Source organism: Coffea eugenioides, chromosome 4 (assembly GCF_003713205.1).
Source record: "Coffea eugenioides isolate CCC68of chromosome 4, Ceug_1.0, whole genome shotgun sequence".
Lineage (NCBI taxonomy): Eukaryota > Viridiplantae > Streptophyta > Magnoliopsida > Gentianales > Rubiaceae > Coffea > Coffea eugenioides.
In genome coordinates, this window is record NC_040038.1 from 7,891,828 (window position 1) to 7,914,006 (window position 22,179).

General features: G+C 33.6%; 1 protein-coding gene across 1 annotated transcript; it reads right to left on the bottom strand.

Moving 5' to 3' along the window:
* Nucleotides 1-14,869: 14,869 nt before the first annotated feature.
* On the bottom strand, nt 14,870-17,191 carry LOC113768930. Its single transcript, XM_027313431.1, has 7 exons — nt 16,954-17,191; nt 16,458-16,720; nt 16,168-16,371; nt 15,771-15,872; nt 15,305-15,682; nt 14,981-15,217; nt 14,870-14,890 (listed from the first exon to the last, which is right to left on the bottom strand). The coding sequence occupies exons 1-7, from the start codon at nt 17,189-17,191 to the stop codon at nt 14,870-14,872; spliced, it is 1,443 nt and encodes a 480-aa protein (XP_027169232.1).
* Between the last annotated feature and the right edge of the window lie 4,988 nt (nt 17,192-22,179).

Genomic DNA, 22,179 nt, shown 5'->3' on the forward strand with positions numbered 1-22,179 from the left:
TTTTAAAATAAAGAGAGAAAAAAAAGATAATAAGGAAAGGATTGGACTCGCAATAATTAGATCTTTCCAGTTATTCACATCATTAATGGATTTATTGAAGTGCACTAAAGGAAAGAAGAAAGGCAGTGGATATGAGATGTTTCAGGTTGAACTAGTACTAAGATGGGGAAAAGGGAAATGGATTAATGGAACAAGGGATAATAATTGATCATTAACTTCAAACTGCCTATACTGCTGATGTATCTCCTATTAGTTTTAAGGTGGAAGATATATATAGTTCAATAGGGTTTGACTATGATGGATGATCCGATCCCTTTACAAGAGACCTTTCAATTGCGTTCACCATAAAATTCATCCAACAAGCCAAGAATGCCACCAAAATGGATCCTTACAGACAAACCAATAATACCCCATCTGATATTGTGATTCCAAGATGTGAATTACGTAACAAATCTCCTTACAATTTTTAGCCAATGCCCAATTGATTAATGAGTCATTCTAACATCTTGCACCACTAGGAGCACCCTTATATCCAAGTCCATAAAGCAATCATCCTCCCTGAGTTTATCTGTCACAGTATTATTGAGAGCAGACAAACCTAGAATACCTTTAGGCAAATTCTTAACCTTGAAAGTTCAACGGTAAACTGTGTCATCCTATCTAAAAAATGAAGGTCATAAAGCGTGCAACCCTAGTCCGATGCAGTCATTTTACCACTGGAAAATGAAGGGTCAGAGAATGTGCTACGATTGAAATTATAATTATATAGAAGATGATGCATCTTTCCTGTTCAGAGTCTAAAGCCTATTATTGGATTGATGGCACTGAAACATTTTTCTAAAAAAATGGAGAACATAGAATTGGAATGTCAATACATAGAGCTTTACAATTCTGCACCTGATGATTGGATTTATTGCAGTGCATGCAACAAAATAAGAAAGGATGTGGATAGGAATAACTAGAATTGTTAACCATGATAGACTTTATACTGACTCCCTTTTTTTTTTTTTTGGTGTAAATAGGATTCACTTTCTTGCCTCGAAGGAATAAAGAAACCTTTTGAAGGAAACTTGAATTCAAGATCAAAGTTGAATTTTTGTGACATAAAACTTAATTTTTTTAGATACCATTCAGGTGACTCTTGTCAACTCTACAATCAAATCTAGTCACTTATCTTTTACAGTTATGAACACTACTCAAAAGTCCCATATAACCTTATTCACTTGAAGAGATTATAATGTATAATCACACACTAGGGCACACCAACTTCTATTTGCATAATTAATGGTAGAGCAATAATGCAGTGGATGTACAAAATCAAGGCCTTCTATCATCTTAGAACAAAATTTTTATGTGTCTTATACATGGCATCGAAAATGCTATACATGATGTAATTTGAGTCTTATATTTTCTTTCTTAGACCAATCTTGACTCTTAACCCTTCATGGATAGTTTCTGTAGCAGCGATTCCTGCCCTAAATTCAATACACGCTTATATATTTGGCAGCTGTGCTGTCGACCGCATAAAATGAATCAGGAAAAAAAATAACAAGGAGAAAATGAAAGCTACCTCACCTGGCTCTTATCTAGAGGTGTCAAAATGGGTGATTTGGACAGATTTGGGTTGGGTAAAATGGGTAATGGGTATAAGTGAGTCAACCCATTTATACCCATTTAATTAGATGGGTAAGTTAAAAAATGAATTGGGTAACCCAATTACCCATTTATAACGCATTTATTTTAATTTTTTGTAAACTCATTTAATTTTTTTTTTTTTTTTGCAAACTAAGTTATCAATTTATACCGCTCTTTGTATCCATTATTAATTTTAAATATTTACTTATAATGTTCAATAAGCCTAATTACCAATTTTTTTTATTTATACGCTATGTCGCAAAATTACATATTATTTAATAATTGAATAATAAGAATAAAAAAATTTGAACTAAGTACTATAAAAGTTATCATAAATTGGTCATGCTAAAAAATGAACAAGTTAACAAACTAAAAGAAAATAAAATAATAAAATAAAATCGACAAATAATAATAATAATAATAATAATGAAACAAAAGTAGTTAACATCATGACAAAATGAAAAATTTGAAAAAAAAATGAGTGGGGGAAGAGAATTCTAAATGGCTTAATTGGGTTTGATGGGTTACCCAATAATACCCATTTAATAAATGAATATTATTGGGTAACCCATTTATATCCATCTATAAAAATTTAAGATACCCATATCCATCTATTCATGGGCGGGTATGGGTAAATTTAGTTAAGTGTGTTGGTTTGCCACCTATAGTCTTATCTAAAGTGGAAATTTTGAGCATGGGGTTTTGTTTCAATTCTGTGTTGAATTGAATGAAAGAGCTGGTCGTGGGGAATTTTGCATGCTTGGTTTTTGAACAGCAGTGTGAATAATTGGATGCTTATGAAAGTGCAATCGGCCGGCCCAAAATCTTTAGTCTCAATACAATGGAGCTCCACTGTATTTTGTGGCCTCATGTTGATTGAGACGCCAGCCCGGGAGAGCATTGGCAGCAAAAACTTGGAAGAAGCAAAATGTTTTCTAACACATTACTTGTGAACTGTGAACTGTGAAGCTTTGGGGAGGATTTTGATTTTTGAGTGCTCTGCTTGTGAACTGTGAAGTGTTGGGGTGAGAATTATTTAAACGAGTATTAGTTTTATTTTTGTTTACTAATTGGATTTAAACGCGAGTGCTTTCGTTACATTTGATACTTTGTCAAGTTTTGAAGATCCATAAGCTCTTCAAAATCCTTAAACTTTCTTTTCATGCTATCATATTACGGAATAATTTCTTGTGGTTTTAATGCCAAAAGATTGGAAGAAGGTACTGTATTAAATTTACTTGTTTTAAAAAGCAATCTCCTTAGTTAGTAGGTTATATAAAACAACTCATAAAATTAAAGTTTATCTGCAAATTATGTATATCATGTGTCTAGAGATAATTTATCTTATTGTATTTTCAACCAAAACAGTTGTTGAAATTATATGCTTAATTTCTATGACTTTCCAGTAATCTTGATAAATTTTTATTTAAAAAAAAAAGGCAAATTATATGCCTTCAACGAAGAATATGAAGGCCAATGTAGGAACAAAAACACTATATTTCCAATTCATTCATCAAATTATAGTAACAGCAAAATTTACTAATCAAAGCAGGTGATAGTTTGGATTTTGATTAGGTTCCGTGGGAATGCAAAAGCCTTAAAGAGGTAACTGTGATACTCCAATTTGTCCCATATCGAAAATTTGCCGTGAACATGCTTGGGATATGACTTTAGATTCATTGGGCTAGGAGCAAAATCGTGCTAAAGGTTTTGGGCTAATCCTTGGGCTCAAGGATCCTCTCATGAAAGAGAACCGACTCAACTTGATCGCTTGACGAGAACTAAGATTTGTCAGTCTGAATGAAAGCGACAGTAAAGGATATGAAAGTCTCGCAAAATTCACATCCAGGATGAAAGCGACAGTAAAGGGAGATGAAAGCGACAGTAAAGGATATGAAAGTCTCGCAAAATTCACATCCAGGATGAAAGCGACAGTAAAGGATAATATGAAAGTCTCGCAAGTAAAGGATATGAAAGTCATCGATTTCGGCGATGAAGAAAATCTGAAATCTTCGTCCGCATGCCAATGAACTTCTAAAAATATCGAAATTACCCTTATAAATACATAACACAATAATTTCGTATAATTTTTATGTTTTACCATATAACCCCTTTAAGATTTAATACTTTATCATATAATTCTCTTATGGTTTTCAAAATATACGCATATCCCTTTGGTTAATAAATAATTTTCAACTTTATAGAAGGATATTTTTGATATTTTAAGTGAAACCATTACAAATGATCATTTCGTTACTTTGACACTTTGACCCATATTATGAGAGAATTATGTATAATTTTTGAAACTATAGGGATTATTTAAAAAAATACTAAATCACATGGGGTAAAGTAAAATTTGCCCTCGAAACATAAGCCCAAAAAAAAGGGCGTGGCCAAAAGTACAAGTGTAAATTAGCGATTGGTTGTAGACTTCGGAGTCAACCAAAACTACTTCTCTCAACCAAAACTACTTCTTTCGTTCCATCAAATCCATCCCTGCCAAGAGGAGAGCCTTGCGTATAATTGTATATATATATATGCAGCGGATGAAGCACTTTACAGGAAGAAGCCTGAAGCCTAGACAATTGGAGTGGCGGTGCAGCTTAAACCCCAATCCCCTCCACCTCCTCCTTATGTTGAAACTCTCTCCTCTCCCCTCCTCCTCCTCCTCCTCCTTTATGATATAGATCCTCCTCCTCCTCCTTATGCTGAAATTCTCTGCTCTCCTTGTGCAAGTAACAGTGAAACTCTCTCCTCCTCCTCCTCTTGAATTTTCCTGGTAGTATACAAACACTTCCTGTCAGTGTTCTGCTTTTAATAATATTACTGCCAGTTATACGTAATTGCCCATATAATATACATTCTGTGAGCACTGAGAAATGAGGGGACAAACCAGTACTGTTGTTTTGGCCTTCCTCTTGGTATGGGCCTTGAACCTCAAGCTCGCCGAGCTGCCGATTTTCAGAAGGCAGAACAGGGCGGACGACTCAGTAGCCCCACAGCCACAACCCACAGCCATCAACTACGACCTCGAGCGAGGTACAAGTGGGAGACTACCTGAATCTAATGATCATGGTCCCAAAATTCCCGACATGCCAACCAAGCTGCAGTGGGGGCAGATGGTCATCGGAGTTTGTTTTCCGGCTGTTAATACCGCCTTGCTAGCTCTCCATACTCCGGCGCCTCTCCCCAGGACCTTTCCCTGGTTCTGCCTGACATTCGAGCTGGCCCTTTTTGCTTCCTTGGTGTCTATCTACATTCGACGCCGTTACGAGAAGGCATCTCTGATCCTGGAGCATCTTGCTGTACTCTTCGGCGCTACGGCCTTCCTCCTAGCCATTTCAATGCCTCTTCACACCCCAATGATTGAGATATGCATCGCCGTCGGCTGCATTTGTTTCTTCATAATCATCATTGCCAATCGTTCTCTGCGTGACTGGTACACCTCTGTTTTTTTTTTTTTTGGATTTGCAGTTATTTGGTATTGTTATGTTTTTTGTTTTTCTTAATGCATGGAGAATTTGATACATTTGAATCAGGGTATAACCGGAAGAATGGTGCTTTTGCTGGAGACAATTAAACATCTTCTGCCACGGTTTCAGGACTTGATGATGAGACATGTCCTTTTTTAGTTAAAATAACATCTCTCTTTGTAGGGAAAATGACATGTTTCATCCCTCACATTTCACAAAAATATTCTTTTCGTCCCTCACTTTTAAAATGAAGCAATTTCATCCCTGACATTTAAAAATTAAAGCTATTACATCCCTGAACCTAATTTTCAATCTGAATCAAACCATCCAATAATCCAATAATAAATTTCGGAGATAGAATTGATAGGTCACTCGGTCAATTTCATCATATTCACATGACATTTATCAAACCAAAAAAATAAATATTATAACATAAAGGCCATTATTTGTTTTGGAATAGTCGGGTTTTTCTTTTGGGTAAATCTTTTCATGCACCGTTAGTATATTCGCTTGCGAGTCTAAATGTGTATCATAAATACAAAATTTGGTGTTTAAATTTAAATTGAAACGATATGGTAGGTACATAAAACTATCAGTGTATACAATGACAATGTAGGAATTCAAGTTGAGTTATATTCAAGTTGAGTTAACCAAGTGATCTACCAATTATACCTCCAAAATTTGTAATCAGGTTGATAGGTGGTTTGATTCAGATTGAAAATTGGGTTCAAGGATGTAATAGCTTTAATTTTTAAATGTCAGGGACGAAATTGCTTCATTTTAAAAGTGAGGGACGAAAAGAATATTTTTGTGAAATGTAAGGGATGAAACAGGTCATTTTCCCCTCTTTGTATGGTCTTTTCGAGAAGTTGTTTCAGGAGACATGAATGTGTGTTGTTTCAATATTGAGCACTACTGTACTTTAAGTTTGTTAATTTTTGGGAATGTTGAAATGATGCTTTGATTGGATTTCTTTTATGTATGACTGGATCATGCGGGTTCGATTCCAATCATTTGACCTATGGAACGAAGTGTCTATTATATTATAAAAAGTAGTAAAAAAGAGACTAATATCACGTAGTACGAGCTAACTTCCCTCTAATTATATAACCGGCAATAAGGCTTCTCGTTAACTGATAACCTTTTTGGGCCTTATCAACAAAAAATTAAGGGTAAATCTTGTTATATTGACGGTGGGATCTATGAAATAACCAAACACCCTACTTGTGTTAAAAGTTTAAGGAAGACTGAGAAAGAAAAAGCCAAAAACCCAGCCCCCTAACCAGACACCCTTCCGCGGATACTTTACTGGAAAATCAGAATTCTCGCCCGATCAACTCACAGTACATCTTCAAATACAATAAAATAATAGGGAAGGCGATAGGCGCTTCCTTGTCTTTTGACCATCAACCTTTTTAATGAACACTTTTTGCCACGGGACCAATCGTTGCAATCGAACTAACAGTCTCCAATTATAGTATATAATAATAAGAAATCCAATCATAGCGTGATTTCCACAATTGCGACCAAATTAAAAACTTTTTTTTTACGTACAGTAATCGCAAAACATCTCTCACCTGAGTTTTATAGTACTACCAGTTGTTAAATTTTTTGGTTCGTTGCTGTCAAACGAATTTCTTGGTCTCTGTTTTCCTCTGAATCATGCATATTTGTAGAGTATGTCTGAAACAACTTGAAAAGAAGACCCCAAAAAAAAAAGAAAAAATAAATGGGTATTTATTTTTTTCCTTTTTTTTAAAGCAAGGATTTGTCTGATCATCAAGGCCTAAAACGATCCAGGAAGATGTTCAAATATCTCTCAAAATAGCGACGTATGTATCATCAAAACATAAGCAAACCAAAATAACCTAAAAAAAAATAAAAAACAAAAAAGAAGGATCAAGAAAACCAAAATAATCCAAAAAAAAAAAAAAAAGAGTTACCATTCGCGCACAGGAAAGTTAAAAGTTATTTTAACATAGAAAGAGGCATTCGAACTTTAAATCTGTCAGCACAGAAATTGTTAAATCATCTTGTGTAGCCACATTATTTGTTATGATCAATAACGCACATAATGAATAGATTTTCCTGTCTATTATGAGTTGCTTTAATTTGTTTCCTTGCCATTGTTTCAAGTACAAGGAGTAGAAATTATTGTGTTCTAGTTATTGTATGAAATTACCCGTTACCATTTTCCTGTCTATAGTTTCCAGTGGTTTTGTTAACCATAGGCGATCCAATGGAATAAGTAAAGGGGATTTGGGAGGCTTTAATTAAGGCTTGAGAGAAATAAGTGGTGGAGTTTATTCCTGGGAGAGGGAAGAAAGGTACGGAGTCAGTTGCTTTAATTAGAGAATTTGTCTTTTTTTCTTTTCAGGTTTTGGGTTTGAGTCTAATTTGTCAAAGTTAACGGCGGCTACTACCCCACCTCACGTGTACATGCCCCCACCTTAAAAGTTCACCAATATTATTGTTAATTTTATTTTTTTTATAATCCGCAGGCATTCGCATTATTTTTTATGATATGTGATTAATTCTGTTCGATCCGCGTCTATCACCCCCGCAATATTATTGTTAATTGTTTCCCTCAGTTTTTCTTAATTTTTAACATGATGAGTAGTGATGTTTGACATTTTCTTAGATCTCCTTGGCAAAATGGCCAGTTGCTTATGGTTGTGGAATGGAATGGAAGGGAATCCAAGCATTGCAGGATTCCTTTAGTGTGTTCGTGTCAAAAATAAAAATGGACACGCCATATTCTGTCCAATGAGTCACCGTTTGTGGTGGAAAAGGGTTTTGGTGTACAAACCACGGATGACGCACCTGGCAAAGAGGGCCTTCGAGACCTAAGTTAAAAGCAAAGGAGGTAAAGTTAGGTGTCTCTGTATGTCAAGTTCTGCATATTAACCATTCACTTATAGTTGCAAATCACAAACTTTTACATTTCTATATTACTACCTACAAAATTTATGCACTGAATTCTACATATATATATATATATATATATATATATATTTTTTCCTCTCTGCGTACCACCCACCGCATCCATTTCCTCCCTAACCCATTTACATATGTCTATACTAAATGCGATGCACTTATTACAAACTGTAGGAGCTTTAATTAATTCTTTGATGGACTTTAAAAATGTTTTACGTTTGTTCTACAATTTACTATACAACATATCACTTCTATTTCTCTAAAACTAAAAATCGGACAAAATCTACACTATTTTTAATTGTCATATACTTCTACGAATTCATAACCACTTTACAAAAATTTATTAACCTTTATCAATTTTGCGTTAGGCATAATTTGCATAACAAAATACAGGCCAATAATCTTACAAATCACAAAACATTTCTACAAACTACAATCCAATTGTAATTGCTTTGTCATCGATAACCAGAATACATAACCAACAATTTCCATTTAACAGCTAACGATTTGAATAGGTTTGCTCTTAATGCTTAATGTCTTAAATGTTTTAGTCGACAAATTTATATTTCCGTTAAGTATTTGTATTTCTTTATTGTCACACGAAGGTAGTGTTAGTATAGACATATACACAAACACAACTTGTAATCCTAAGCCGCCAATTGACCTTCCAAATCTCTATTATTTTGCCTTCAATCTTTGTTGAATCTAAATCTACAACTACATTAAACATCTTATAAGCTTGTTTTGCCGTTGTACACAATGTACAGTCATCAGTTTCCGCTATTTACTTTGCTCTCTTTCCATGACTAATTCTACTCACATTTTCTTTCACTTTTATTTCTAAAGTCATTACAATTGACCTCAATGGCCAAAGCAAATATATTTCGCAAATGTCATATACTCCTACAATTACCAAAAGTTTTTAGGTCACTTAGTTGTATGCATACGATTCTATATCTTCCACCCGTCTTCATACATTCGAATGGGTTGTTCGGATACTCCTGCACACTTCTTTCACAATGTTCAAATTCCTTTTCTTAACCACACTTCAAACATGGCGAAATATTCTACAATTTGCATAATCAATTTTGTAGTTATGTCACAATATTCTAATGTGCTACAAATTTCATGTGTTTGGGATCAACACTTTGTCAGCTAATATTTTAAATCGTGTTTTTTTTCAATTACACATTGCAACTTTAAAAAAAATACAACAAGCTTGTACTTTGCAGGAAGTCATGAAAACGCTTAATATAAATGTAAACTTCTTAACACGAAATAATGACATGAAAAATGAATACACATGTCATTTTATGATTGGTCTTTAGGATTGACGAAAACCTATTCAGGTATTCTACAAATATCTTTCTATATTTCATAATCAAAACCAAAAATAGACTTGATTCAGCGATTCGTTTCCGTTGCAACGCTACGCACACGCCCAACACTTCTTACGCCTTTTCACGTCCAGTACAACCATCATATAAATCGTACGGCATTCACTTTTTTTTTGCATACTTACTTTATTTTTATCTAAAAATATATTTATTTCAAAAATAATGTTATCCAAAACAAATTTGGGATTACAATTACAATTTCTTTTATATGCAATCATATGTACTTCGAATTGTTATGGAATTCTCAGAGTATGATATAACCAAGCAAAATATTTATCCTCAACCACCCCCATTTTCTATTACTAGTTCTGAGAATATGTGAAAATCAAACGTTATTTTGTAAGCACTAAAATAGTTTTTCCCAGCTAATCACACCACTACTTTAAAAGAGAGCTTAGTCACATTATCCGTTCTTCAAATACTTCACTATCTTACCACCTTCTTTTGTATTTGCCTATGGCTTACTCAACACAATTCTTTTTAGGGATAATTTCAGAAACCTCCCTTGAGGTTTATAATAATTTCACTGAACTCTCCTGAGATTTCAAAAATTACACCTACCTCTCTTGATTTGATAGTTTTAATAACAAAATATTAAAATAATATTGACTTGGTCAAATTTTTAAATGAATACCCAAAAATACCCTTGTTTAATGAGTTTTAATTTATTTTTCTATACAATTATAAGATTACCTAGTATAATTTTAAGAAAAATGTGTCAAATTTTTAATGTCCATACCTACTATTTGATAAACAACTATAATAACAATTTTATCACTATGATAGGATACTTTTGATGGTATTTTATTATGGATTTAGATTTGTAAGATAGAAAAGAAAATATTGAAATAATTTATTTAGAGTTTATGAATTTTTCGAGTAGTGAATTAGCATAATTTAGTAGTAGTTTTGAGTAATTTCTTTTTGATTTATTATAAATTTTAATACCAAAAAATAGAAAACAAAGATCTGCAAAAACATTAGATTACATATAAGTTAAATCATCAAAAAAAAAAATCACTAGTTCAATATTTGATTATAATAAAAACTAGACTTAATAGTGGTAGCTCTATAGTTTTATTGGCAAAAAAATAAAAAAAAGAAGGAAAAAGAATGAAAAAATGATTTTAAAAGTCATTCAAAGTATAAGCATACCAAATAAGAGAATTTCATTAAAATACTTAAGATCCGTATTGTCATTTTAAATAAAAAAGGAGGTATATATAATTTTTAAAACCTCAAGGGAGGTCTCTGAAATTATCCCTTCTAATGTAATATTATCCCTTATTTAATAGAAGCTTGTTTGGATCGTGGTTTTCTGTTGAAAAAATTATATGTTTTTCGTAAGTATATTTTCCAATCACCTTTTTGCTTTATATACATCGATTTTCTATAAAAACTCTTAAAAATAGCAACCCAATTCCTTAATTAAATTGGACAATATCGAATCTATTTATCGACGTGCTGCTTAAATTAATCAAGTTTATCTTTTTACTTCTTTTTTTTTAACAAATTACTAATCAAGTACTAGTAAATATTGGGGAAAAAACCTTTTAAAAACAGTAGTAAATATTGGTATGATTATTTTTCTTGTATGGTTGGGGAAAGATTCATGTTTTCTTTTTCTTTTTTCCTATCCGAAGGAAAGATATGAACGTCCATAGCCGTTCAAAAAACAGCCAAAAAAAAAAGAAAAAAAGATTTTACTGTTTAACTTATATTCTACTAGATGTGCCTAGTTTGTTTAATGTAATATTATGCTTAATGTGCTTGTAAGTAACACATTACCTTGTGCAATTCTAATTGACGTCATTCTCCTAATTTTAATCTAGTATAAAAGATATGTTCCAGTATTTGAATGAACAGAGTCCACATATTCTATATTTGCGTGACTAGTATTAGCACATCAAAAAGTAAATTTTTTATGTTTCCAATTCGAAATCTTTGTAACAAATTAACAATCGCATTTTTTGATCCATAAAGCAAATAATATAGTACTCAGCAACTAATTAAGCAATTTTATGAAATTTCTAACATAAAATGCTGTTGGATTGTGTTACATACTTTATTAGGACTATTTAATTTTTTTTTTGAAAAATTATTCAACAAATTTCACATTAGAGTCGTTCTAATGTCTTGCACCAAGAGCAACCTGATATCCAAATCCACAAAGCGCTGCTCATATTCACTGAGTTGCATCTGTTGTATTTTCCTATGTTGATTTTGCCTTTAATAGAGGTCAATGTAACACCACGTGTTGTTGTTGTTATTAGAATATGTTGTTGGAGTTCTGGAGGCTATTATTGGATTTATGGCACTAAATTTTTTTTTTGTCTTTATTTATTTATTTCTGGTTTAAGAAGAGAGAGAAGAAGGATTGCAGTACAGGGAACAAAAGAACATAGGATGTGGAAAAAGTTTGCAGGTGAAATTCAAAGAATAGAGAGAAATAGAAACAACAAATGGGAAAAAAAAGTTATTAAAAGCTTATTTCCTAAATAGATGTATGACAAGTTTCGACTCAAAGTGAAAACTGGAGATTGAGGGAATTGATGTTCCAAAGATTCAGCAAACTCGAGTGAAGGTTTCTTTTAAAAAAGACTCAAAAAAAAAAAAAGTGCGGAATTCAAATCTATTGAGACCAAAATTTTCGGCCAGCCCATTTCAGTTTCGTAAGAATCTTATCATTCACCAGTACTACCCAATGACGAAATCTGCAAAATTCATTTCCTCAACTGCATAGGTAAAAATAATTGAATTACCCTAGTGAAGTAAAAAATTTAGCCATTATAATCTTCTGGGATTAGAACTTCAACAGCACCATAAATAATGAAGGATAATAGTAAGTAGCCAAGAGCCAAGATAATATCCGCCAACCATTGTATACCCTCCAAACTTGGGTCCAATGAAAGGGCCTGAGGCCTGTTAAACAACGTCTGATCAAGGGATCATGGCCCAAAAGCTGGCTAAATGCGCCATTGCATATCCGAAAGCAACTTATTTTTCCTTTTTTTTTTTAATTGACACTACACGTACGGTGAGAGGGGAATAGGTCCAAGAGGATCATGGGAACTGACAATGATGGATCGAAACCACTGAATTTAGAAGAATTTACATATCAAGTGATAAGTAATGGAAGACAAGATTCAAACTTTTGAACGGTACTTAAGGCTTTTATGGTAGCCAAATAGCCTAGCAAATCGTTGGTATATATATGAAAATAACTAATGAAGACACACAATTTATATTCATACTAGACAAATGATTTTATTATATAGACTTCACTCTTGACCTTTAGGGTTTATATTCATATAGTTTTTTTGAACTCGACTTGAATTTGACTTTATGAATATTAAAAGTTGGTTTGATGAAGATATCAAACGATGAATAATAACATTGAAGATTTGCAGTGAAGTCAAGTTCAAAACTAAATAAAATAGTTCAAAAATAATATAATTGAAGCAAACTTAAATATCGATAAATCCCACTAGTTCACGGTAACTATTAATTTGCCTCCTTCAACAAAAGAAAGATAAAAGCGTTATAGGACATTATGATCTTAACAGTTGTACATTACTTTAGTTACTAATATTTAATATTTCTACAAATATTTTTAAAATCTCAATCAATATAAAAGCAAATTTCTAAATCTATTAAACGAGTTTTATGTGTAATAATGTATTTAAAAAAGAGGGAAAAAAAACTATCCCTGTAACCATCCCAATTGATACAAAGCTAGTAGTAACAATTGAGAGACCAATTTTTACCTGTGATACCATAATATAGCTAAGGCAGTGACATAGAGAACTTCAAATAAAAGCACATTTCCTCAACTGTATCAAAATTTCAGCGGTCTGAATGCAATAAAGAAGGCCCATTTAGCTTTTGCTTGCTCGAACCATTTATTCATTTTCTCCTTGTTTCTGTTTTCTTTATGCAGTCAACAAACAGTTCAGCTGCCAAATGTACATGTGTGTCTCGGGCTTCTGTTTGTCCCCTGTCAGAATTGGATACTAGATTTGTCTTCAATTCTACATTCTTCAAGGATATAATTACATAACTGCAGTTCAATTCTGACAGAGGCTACTGGCCGAGATTGAATTGAGGGTTTTGTTTATTCCAAGTAAAAAGGACTAGGACTAATTATATATTTGGTTTTACAACTCGTTTTGAAAGGGGGAATTTTGGAATACAGGGTAAAGAGGGATATAATAAACTCTAAAATTAAACACCAAAAGCTGCTTGATCCTATTGTATTTCTCTAATTATCTCAATTCACGGTAGTTTAAATCTAAGCATTAGATTGGAGAGTGGAGCTTCGAATAAAAGTGATTAAGCATAGCATGGCATGGATATAACTTAATTATTCCTTTTTAAGGATTCAAGAATTATACAATAAAAGAGAACACAGAAAGATGGCAGCATGTTTGTACCCGGCTTGATTGAAACAATACAATTCTATTTTATGTACTTGATTTGGTTGCAAAGTAAGGAATTTGGTGATAATTGTCAATTAAAACCATGGCAATCAATTGCTAAGTGGAAATCATTTGCATTAATTATTGCCAAATTTTAGTGTATGAAGTAAAGATTGCAGTTTTTGTGGAAAAGTTTTTGTAGAATATTCTCTTCACACAATTCTTAATTACTCACTACAACAAAAATGGCATTTAGCGGCATTTAAAGGTGTCAGTCTAAATAATCTAACCTGACACTTTATCTATCCTCACACTTAGGGCGAGTGTTGTCCTTTCCAATGTGGGGATAGCCTCAAATCTTTAGCAGCATTCAAATGTGTCAGGAAAACAATGCTGCTATAGCATTCCTTCTGCCAACAAAAACAATTTTTGTGATAATCGAAAGTGTCCGTATAGCTTTAGAACATGAGTAGAATATCCAACTTATGAAGGCATCTTCAGTTGTCTTAATATTTGGTTTTAAGGACACGCAGCCATGTGAATTTACACTGCTTTGGACGACATGGCCATTTGTCATTAGTGTTTTTCGAGCTAAGCTATGCTGACACTTTTAATTGCCAGGAGTTTTTTCCATGTGTTTTTTTATATGGAAGCAACCTGCAATTAGTCCTCCCTACTGTACATTCCATCAACCAGAATCCCAAGGGACTTGTAAAATTATCCCAAAAAGCAGAATGCATATAGCAATTTAAAAGAAGAAGTCAATACTCAAATATATTTCATTAAATTAAAAGTCGATAACAAGTACTAAAATCGCAAACAAGTGCTAATTAAAAGCAAGTACTAAAATTCCAAACCAGTACCAAAAGATTGTCATTTACAATAACTTGAAAGACTTTCTTGTGCACAAACTAAAAGACTCTCATCCTTAACAAGTTGAAAGAAGTAGAAGTAGCTTCCAAACTTTCCATTTTGTTGAGAGTCCTCAGTCAAAACCATGAAGTCCCCATCATTCTTCAGCTGTTTCCACCTGTGCACAAAGACCAAGGGGATCATTAGATCATCATAGCTAGAACTAAAATTCCAGAAAATCTGCAATGTATTTAAGTGCATATCTCACCAAATGACAAGGCCAAGCAACTGGTGCACCAAGTGCATCTTGAATTGTTTGCTGCAAATCATACGGTCTAATCAATTGCTCATGTGGACTCATTGCAACTTGTATCTGTATTTCACACCAGTTTGGCCCAAGAGCTTGTCCCCCGACCTCATCCAATGGATTCAGACTCCGTAAATATCCCTTTGCCACGATTTTTGTTGGGTCAAACAAACTTTTTAGTGAAACCATATTCCCTACCTAGTAAAGATCCAACAAGTACAAGAATCAAACTCATGCCAAATTCCAGATTACAAATGTGAAAGTTTAAAAGTTGTAAATACTTACTCGAATAGGTCGCGTGGCTCGCGATGGAGTTTGGCTTGACACATTGTTAGATGATGATGAAGGATGTCTCGGGCTGTCAATTGGAGAGCCCCTTCCATGTTGAACTAAAACCATTTTCTTCAAGCTGGCTATTTCATCATCTTGTCGCTGAAGCCTTTCCTCCAAACGGACCAATGTTGACTGTTGTTGAACACTTATACGGTAACATGTGTTATGACTAGGAATGTCTTCCCATAAGTCCGTTGGATTCACACCGTCACTAAACAAGCGAACATGACCATGTTTGTCTTGCCCAACCACCTGGGCAAATATATCATTGCGACCAACTGGATCTTGCGACTCCGATGGAAGCTGATTTTTCAGCTCATTCATTTTTTTCTACATAATAAAGGAAAACACTTGTTATTGCAAAAGCCTGTCTGAAAACAATGGTAGAATTTATAGGCTTGTGTTCTCAGATCCTTACCAAATTCTCAGCAACTATGATACTTGATGGAGTTCCATCGGCATGGGTATAAAACTTATTGAACATTTCTACTCTAGTAGGAGGTCTTCCCAACTGTTTGACCTATAAGAAATTGAATTTTTTTAATTATAATTTTAGTATTTAGCATATAATTAAAAAACAAGCTAACATAATGAAACATGTACGAGTTAAAAAAATAGCAACTAAAAAAAGGATGAGATATCACCAAGTGGTTCCGAAGATGAGCAAATGACTTTTTTCCAGTTGTGTGGTTCATCTTCTTCTCCCCTCTAGCTTTCTTGTTCCTCTCACTTAGTTTCTAAATTTCAAAATCAAAAGCAAGATTACAGCATTGAATAAACACAACTTTATGAAGAATGTTGTAGCTGATTTGTACCTTTGCTTCTTCACTTTTCCAATAAACCCAAAGTTTGATCCATTGCTCTTCCCGTACCCTTATGTCCTTTTGAAACCGAGCTTCAGCATTTGGCACGGCAGGATCAAAATATGTAGCCTTTAAATCTGCCTTCCAGCTTCTCCATTTTTTGCCAATAGATCTTAAGGTCCAAGCTTCTAGTCCCATAGGCAAAGCAAACCTTTCCTGAAACGTAGTTAGGAACTAGAAAATCAACATAACTTCACAGTAATTTTTGTAGAAAGCATACATAATACAAAAGCTACCATTACCTTTATCACTTCTAACATGTCCATTTTAAGTTTCCTTGGCATCTTAAGCCAACTTTCAACATCTATTGGACAATACATACCATTCCTAGCCAAACTGCCCAAGAATTCAGAAAAAGAGGTTTTCTCACTTATTGGGATCCCATTGTCATCGAGTTTAATCTCAATCCGTGGAAAGTCCTTAGGCCGACCCCAAATTTCTTTCATAAATGTAGGGCCTCGGGTTTTCTGATGTACTTCACTTGAATCATTTGTAGTTTCTTTTCCTGTATTAAATAAGAAAAGGGTGCAAGTTATGAACATAAAAAATGCACTTCTGGAATTGGTTCAAACAGTTAGTAATACCTGCATCGTCCGAGTTGCATGACATGAAGGTGGTGTCATTGGAATGTTGACCTTGAGAATCCTGATTTGGATTTTTTTTCAGTTGGTACGTGCCTTGTTCCAAGTGGAGATTGTTGAATTGGAGAGTTCTGGCACTGCTCATGCGACTGTGAACCTCCATCAGCTTGTTGAGTAACTTGGTCACCTGATTCATGCATTATTCCCAATGTAGAATTCTGGATTGGAGATTGAGGTGCCCGAGCAGCTTCTCCTTGAACTTGTTCAATTACATTTTCATGGCTTGTTCCAAGTGGAGGCTGCTGCCTTGTTTCATGACATGAGGGAGGTTGCTCAATTGGTTCATCTCTCAATCCATTGGCAGTGCGCTTACATTTTCGACCTCCACGGGCCATACCTGCATAATTCACCATTTATTTGATACCAGGTCCACCACCATATATATATTTTTTTGGGGGAAGAAAGGGACAAATGTAAATGTGTAGCCTTTATTGAAGCAGACACTCTACCTATAGCAGTGCATCAATCTGGGATAATGGATAAAGTATACAAACTAAAATTAATGAACAAGTTATCTTGACTACAGCGTACACTGCAAGCCGAGCTCAAGCATACTTTTATTGAACTAATTTTGAGTTGCAACGAATATTATTGAATCTATTGTATATCAAACTCGGGCAGTTTGCTTCTAATTATATTTGAAAAACCTTTTTGCTTATAAATCAGAACTTGAAAACAGCTTTAAGAACTTGAAGATTACAGTTGGGTAAATTTGACGAAACCCACAAATCAATTCTCAAAATCCTAATACTATCATCTCTATCAACAAAATGTTCTCACGTCACAAGGTCTGCTCAGGTCATGTAGTTCCATTTGAGAGGTTACTAAAAAGTTCCCATGGAAAGTAAAAACAGAGCAGAACCAAAAGAAGTCCATCATTCATGGGGAAACCCCCTACTTGCTCAAATCAAGCAGTCCAGCACACAATCATTTGCTGGTGAAAAACAAAACTAACATAATAGGCATTTTAGAACCCAATATCTACCAAGTACTAGCAAAGACACTTACAATTTTCAACAATCATACTAGAATCCAAAGCTATCATTTTCATTTGTGACTACAAATTTCCTCATAAACAATCAGCACCAACAATTTAGAAGTCCAGGATTCATGAGGAAAAAAACTTTGGAAATTTACTCTTTAAAGTTGTAACAGAAAGCAACTGACAATACACAACACTATGTCGCATTCGACAGCTCTCACAAGCCACATTGTCCTAATCTGACAAGAAAGAAGAACAGATAGCATTTCTACCAGGCTTTCGACCTATGCAACTAGAAATGTGCTTCTCAGAAACGAAGAAGGAGGTTGTCAGAAATGGGAATCGAACAACCTAAATTAGACAGATGTCTACCATGCAATGCAAAATTAGACACAAAATACTGAAATTACCTCAAACTATGGCTTGAATCCCTAACTTCTTAGTTTCCCCAAGCTTAAAGATCTGAACTTCAGCTTTCACCCAAGCTTTGAAGCCCTAATTTCTCATTCCTTGCCACCAAGCCAATGCAACAGCCGAATTAGGGATTTTCATGGTGCAAGCTCAACAAAGTTACCTAAATGGGTTCGAGTTCATGGACGGGTTTATCCAAATTGGTGGTGCGAGCTTGAAACAGAGAGAGAGGGCAAAGGGAAGGGACAACGAGAGAGGGAGAAGATGTCTGAAATAAAGGCGGTACTAATGACGCCAAAGTAAATTAGTCAAGCCTCTTGAATTTTTCAATTTGCCGCGCTAATTTTTATGTGTTTGGGCAAGATTTTGTTAAAGCTACATAACAACTAAAAATGTTATTACAGCTATATACAATATAATATAACAACTACAAAAATAACAACTTAAAATTTTGTTAAAGCTATATAACAAGTAAAAATTTTGTTAAAGCTATACACAATATAGTGTAACAACTAAAAATATCTTAAATTAAAAATTTTGTGAAGCTAACAAAAAACATGAATTTAATCAAAATGTTTTCGGTACCCAATTTATTTTATGCTACTAGCAATTATGTACGGCTTGTAGTCTAACAAGCCGTTAGAAGGATCGAATTAGTTTATGGAACATAAAAATAAACTTGTGAATACATGAACTTTCCACTGATAAATGTTAGGATTAGAATTGATTGAACATATATATATTCAATATTTTCAATTCCAAAGCAATTGTCGTTCAACTTTGTGTTTATTATAAGCTATTAAACACTTAGAAGATCTTAAATTTGAACATTTCACTGCAATTGCCGTGTAACTTTGCGTTAATTAGAAGCAATTAAACACTTAGAATATTCAATGTTTTCAATTCCAAAGCAATTGCCGTTCAACTTTGTGTTAATTAGAAGCAATTAAACTAGAATTCGGGTTGTCCGAATTCATATATTTCGAATTTGGTTCGAATTCGGTAATGGAGTTTATAAATTTTATATTATATAATATTATATTATATAATAAATTTTATATTAAACACTTAGAATATTCAATGTTTTCAATTCCAAAGCAATTGCCGTGTAACTTTGCGTTAATTAGAAGCAATTAAACACTTAGAATATTCAATGTTTTCAATTCCAAAGCAATTGCCGTTCAACTTTGTGTTAATTAGAAGCAATTAAACTAGAATTTGGGTTGTCGAATTCATATATTTCGAATTTGGTTCGAATTCGGTAATGGAGTTTATAAATTTTATATTATATTATATTATATTATAAATTTTATATTAAACACTTAGAATATTCAATGTTTTCAATTCCAAAGCAATTGCCGTGTAACTTTGCATTAATTAGAAGCAATTAAACACTTAGAATATTCAATGTTTTCAATTCCAAAGCAATTGCCGTTCAACTTTGTGTTAATTAGAAGCTATTAAACACTTACAAGATCTTAAATTTGAACTTTCCACTAATAAACGTTAAATTAGTGGAAAGTTTGATGGTCAATCCAAAATTTCGACAAAATCGATTAAACTCTCCCAAAGATCAGTTATGGAGTGGACATATATGCAATAACAATCCAAGTCCGGAATGATCGGTTCGGTCGATTCGACCGGTTCAATTGTGTCTCCAGTCTTGTTCAATGGTTAATCCAAAAATTCAATTAAACCGAACAACCTTCAATCAAAGATTAGTTATGGAGTATATATACAGAATATGCAATAACAATGTTTGATCAGTATGATCGGTTTGATCTATTCGATCGTGCTTGACCGGTTCGATCGTGTCTCCAGTCACTTTAATGGTTAATCCAAAATTTTGACTAAACCGATTAAATTCGATCAAACATCAGTTCGACCGGAAATTTAGAGAATTTCACTTTTTGAATTGTTATTTATTTAAAAAATAATTTTTCCATTGTATTAAAAAATTATTTAAGAAATTTAGCGATTAAAGTTTCAAATTATTTCTATTGATCAAAAATTAGAGAGGGGTGATTGGAAATCAAAAATTGGCCATAATACAATGATTCACTACATTAATATTACAGCTTACAATTAATGGAATTGCTTATAAAATAATGACCAGTATTTATCCAGCCCATTGGGCTCTTAAAATTAGTAATGGGTTGTTTTATGTTTGGTCTGAATTGATTTGCAAAAATTGCATTATATCTTACACTCAAAAGTTTAAAAAACAAAACAAAGAAATGATTATTGTAATTATCAAAAATAATAATAACAATTTTGTTAAAACATTTAACGAATCATAATCAAACTTGAAAGTGAATTTGATGGATAGCAATTTCCCATAACACAAAGGCATTTAGAGATTGCACAGAACATTTCAATTGAGACCATGTATGGTGTACGGGCAGGTGCTTGAATAAACACCATGATCTGCAATTCCGCAAATTTGAAACCATATTTGTCCCTTCAAATTTAGTTTGATGTATACAATAATCAAACGAACCAAAACTCACAACCTTCAAGTAATTTTAGACCAACGAAATGTAGACAAGTAATTGCAGCCAGTAGTAGAGCCTTAGCAATTGAAACATATAACAAATAATTCTGGGCCAACAAGCTTAGCAACTATAAAAGATACTAAATCAGATTATATTGGGACAAATCAACTTCAATCCCAAGTCCATCCTCACGAACCCAACTAATTTCCTCATTTTCATTCTCAACAACAGGATTGCCAACATCACTTTGCAAATATGTCTCAACATCCATGGTTGTGCCCATGTTATATCCACCTCTTGCAGTGGTAGAGATAACAACTTGCCAATCCTTATCAGTTGGATCTTCCACATAAAAAACCTGTGATGCTTGTGAAGCGAGTATAAATGGCTCAACATGAGGCCTCACATTTGCAAAATTGACTACAGTAAACCCATCAGCATCTTGTTTCATTCTCGAACCATTTGATATCCAATCACATTTGAATAACACCACCCGATGACCTCCATAAATTAATTCAACAACATTTTTCAAGACGCCGAAGTAGACTAGTTCACTCAAAACTGGATTTTGATCCCTTATACTTGCAAAACTGGATGTTGTTGCATTGACTGTAACACCACTATTCTGCGTTTTTCTTTTCTTCTCAACTTCATTGGTGTGAAACCGAAATCCATTAACAACATACTTGTCATGTTGGATTCCAACAACATCTGGACCTTTAGCAAGGAACCTCAAGTCTCTCAACACCGAAACATTTTGAGGAAGTTCTAACTTGTCAATCTGTAAAAAAAAAAAAAGATGATAAAACTATATTTGAAGTCCTACAATTCAAATTGTACTTAATATTCAGAATTTTACGTACATGTTCAGCAAACCAACAAGCAAAATTTTCGCTGTGCAAGCGCTCTTTTAGATGCTGTGGAACTTGAGGATGCCATTCTTCTATCAATCTACGATGCTGCCTAGAAGTACATGAGTCAAAATTGTAATCATACATTGAATTCTACAATAAAATTTTAATGCATCAAGTTGTAGTTGAACTTACTCTATGTAAGGTGTGACAGCATCACAGTTAAATAAAATATACTGATGTGCTTTACTCAAGATATGAGCATCAAAAACTGTTGCCTTGCCCCTCCCCAAAGGATGTCCTGATTTAGAGAATATATCTAAACCCTCTTCAATTTCCTTATGTACTTCTTCATTTCTGCTTGGACGATTGAATTTTGTCTCAACATAGTCCGCAAGATACAACAAGCAAAAGTTTATGCATTCTTCTGCCAAGTAGCCTTGAGCAATCGAACCTTCAGGCCTACTTTTATTTCGAACATAAGATTTTAATGTTCCTAGGTACCTAAAGTATCATCATTCCAAACTCTCTGTTTAGTTCCACAAATCAAAGAAAGAAAAAAAGTAATAAACATTTAAGGCATA